Source organism: Orycteropus afer, unplaced genomic scaffold, assembly GCF_000298275.1.
Source record: "Orycteropus afer afer isolate SDZICR_OR568_19922 unplaced genomic scaffold, OryAfe1.0 scaffold00694, whole genome shotgun sequence".
Taxonomy (NCBI): Eukaryota; Metazoa; Chordata; class Mammalia; order Tubulidentata; family Orycteropodidae; genus Orycteropus; species Orycteropus afer.
Window position 1 is genome coordinate 890,822 of NW_006922281.1, and position 3,352 is coordinate 894,173.

Genomic DNA, 3,352 nt, shown 5'->3' on the forward strand with positions numbered 1-3,352 from the left:
TCTTTTCCCAGGATGTCCATAAATATATTGGAAGCAGGCCACACCCCTAGGGAAACTCCCTTTCAATGGATTGGCTGCTCAAAACATATGCATCCGATACCATCATGGGAATAACCCACATCAGTTTCTTAAACCACACAGAATTGTGGTCCAGCCAAGTGGACACATAACTCCAACTATCACAGTCCCCTCCCCCCCATAAGGTGTCATGAGATGTGCACATATGCTCAAAGAGCCCTTGGACAGAAGCCGTTGGTCCCGGTGGCATTTTCTCTTAGCACAGCTAACTCCCAGCACATCATGCTTGTGTCAGCAGCAATCAGAGTCCTACTGAAGGCTGATGGCAGAGGAAAGTGTTGGAAACCCTGCCGCTTCTTGTGCTGCACCCCACTCCTGCCCTTCCTCTGGTGAGACCACCCCCATTCTGTGATGAAGGCCAGTACTGCAGGAGCCCCTTTCTCACCTCTCCACAGCATCTTCTGCTAGAGTAGTCCCATGCACTCACTCCCTGACAGCTTTCTTTTTTTTTTTTTTTTCAAATCTTATAAATGTATGACAGCATTTTCATACATGTAATTTAGTGGCATCAGTTACATTAGTCATGTAGTGCAACCATGGTCAGTAATCATTGCGATAACACACATTTTCAGTGGGCATTTTCCTCCCAACAGTGGAAATGTGCATTAAAGCATTTCTCGCTTTCAGTTGTTGCCATGGAACCAAGGAGGAGGAGGCATCTTCTGAGCACAGTGTTTCTGTAGGAGGAGTGTCACGGGTCAGCCCTCCACAGCCAGGGCTGTCAACCCAGAAGCCTCATCTCCGTGAGAGGTGTGTTTCAGTCTTGTGGCATTTTGCATCTGGCTGAGCACAAAGCAACAAACCCTAGGCAGAAGCCATGCTTGGGTGGGGTGTATATGAGAGCCACCTGGCTCAGTGAAAACCTTCCCCAGGAGCAGAAGCAGAAGGTGGAGAGTAACCCTTCCGGAGGGATGTAGATGGGGCATTGTTTGTAGACAGCTGCAGGTTCCAAGTGTCAGGGCAGCCCTTTATCTGTGGGGAGGTTAGGAAGGACTACCTAGTTTCCTCAGGCCTTCTCCAGCACCAGGCCGTGTGCAGTGGTGAGAAGCCTCTGAGTAGCCTAGAGTATGTGGAGCCTTTTTACCATGGGAAGTGTCATTATGTGAATGTGGGCAAGTTTTTAGAGGCAAACAGACACTCATTCAGCACCAGAGTATCTCACTGGAGAAGAGCTTTTTGAGGGTAGCAAATGTGGGAAGGCCATCGGTTGCAAGTACAGACTTGTTCAGGGGCAGAGACTTCGCACGGGAGGAAGGCACTATGAGTGGTGAATATGGAAAAATCTTTAGCCATAGTTCCAACCTTATTGCACCCGAGAGAATTCACACTGGAGAAAATCTTTTGAGTACAGTCATTGTGGGAAATGTTTTTGCAAAAATGGCCAACTAACTGAACACAAGAAGATTCACACTGGAGAAAGGCCTTTCAAATGTAGTGAGTGTGGTAAGTCCTTCAGCAGAAGTGGCAACCTTAGTAGACATAGGAGAGTTTACATTGGAGTTAGGCCATAATACAGATGTGGTGAATGTGGGAAATTCTTTAGCCGAAGTTATAGTCTTGTTCAACATCAGGGAATCCACACAGCAGCAGATCCTTATGAATGTGGAGAATGTGGGAAATCATTGCATGATCCCTCCAACCTCGTTCAACATCAAAGAATCCACGCTGGAGAAAGACCATGAGTGCAGTGAGTGTGGGAAGTTACTTAGGAATAACTCCCATCTTATTGCACATAAAATAATTCATACTGGAGAAAGGCCTTATGAGTGCAGTGAATGTGGGAAGTCCTTTAGCCGAAGTTCCACTCTTATTCAAGACAGGAGAATTCACACAGGAGCAAATCCTTATGAGTGTGGGGAATGTGGGAAGTCACTGTGTAATCATCCAGCCTTGTTGAGCATTGGAGAGTTCACACTAGACAGAGGCCTGTAAGTGCAATGAGTGTGGGAGTTCTTTAGCCAGAGCTCCGCCTTCACTCAACATCAGAGAGTCCACACTGGAGAACGGCCTGATGAGTGCAGCGAATGTGGGAAGCTGTTCAGCAGTAACTCCACCCTCACAACATCAGAGAGTCCATACAGGAAAAGGGCCTTATGAGTGCAGCGAATGTGGGAAGCTGTTTAGGGATAGATCTCACCTTCGAGGACACAAGAGAATTCACGCAGGGGAAAGGCCTTATGAGTGCCGTGAACGTGGGAAGTCCTGCAGTCATAGCTCCAGCCTTATTCAACACCAGAGAATTCATACAGTAACAAATCCTTATGCATGTGGTGAATGTGGGAAATCATTTAAAGATCGTGCCAATCTAATTAGTCATCAGAGAGTCTACACTGGAGAAAGAAAGGCCTTATGAATGCCCAGAATTTGGGAAGCGATTTTGGAATAGATCCTACCTGATTTTACAAAAGAGAATTCACACTGGAGAAAGGCCTTATGCGTGCAGTGAATGTGCCAAGTCCTTTAGCAACAGTTCCAGCCTTAATATGCACAAGAGAATTCACACCAGAGAAAGGCCTTATAACTGCAGTGAATGTGGGAAGTCTTTTAGTCAAAGCTCCACCCTTACTCAACACCAGAGAATTCACAAAGGAACATACCCTTACACATGTGGTGAATGTGGAAAATCATTTAACAATCACTACAGCCTAATTAATCATTGGAGGGTCCACACTGGAGAAAGGCCTTATGGGTGCAGTGAATGTGGGAAGCTGTTTAGGAATAGCTCCCATCTTACTGTACACAAGAGAATTCACACTGGAGAAAGGCCTTATGAGTGCATTGAATGTGGTAAATACTTTCAACAAAAGTGTAAACTTACAAAACACAAGCACGTTCACACTAAAGAAAGACTTCAAGAGTGAATTGAATGGGAATGGCTTGGCAGTAGCTCCCACATTATTGAAAACTCAACTTGAGAAGAGTCTTATGAATATAGTGAATGTGGTAAAGCCGTTAGCAGAGATTGCAGCCTTGCTGATCATAGGAGAGTTCTCATTGCGGGTGGTAGTATGTGTATGGAAAATTCCTTAGCTCAACCTCAACAGTAGCAGCTTTACAGGAACAAGGGCTTATGAGTGATGAGTGGGAGACAGTTTTTACCCAAAGCTCTAACCTCATTAAGCACTGAACATTTCACACCAGAGAAAGTCCTCACAGAACTGGTGGATGTAGGAAAACCTTCAGCCCAAGGAAGGCCTTGCTCACGCAGGGAATACACTAGCTGTTTATTTACTATAACCGCTCTACAGGGCCTTTGCTAGGGAGCCATGTGCCT

The 3,352-nt window shown here is 45.8% G+C and overlaps 1 protein-coding gene across 1 annotated transcript in view; it reads left to right on the forward strand.

Annotated features, from left to right (window-relative positions):
* The window catches only part of LOC103211113 (zinc finger protein 420-like), a 12,033-nt gene extending 9,094 nt beyond the window's left edge, over nt 1–2,939 (forward strand). Inside the window, 5 exon segments of the mRNA XM_007957034.1 lie at nt 1,595–1,753; nt 1,755–1,952; nt 2,037–2,135; nt 2,137–2,326; nt 2,415–2,939. Of these exon segments, the coding sequence (XP_007955225.1) occupies nt 1,595–1,753; nt 1,755–1,952; nt 2,037–2,135; nt 2,137–2,326; nt 2,415–2,939 (1,171 nt within the window).
* The last annotated feature ends 413 nt before the right edge of the window (nt 2,940–3,352 follow it).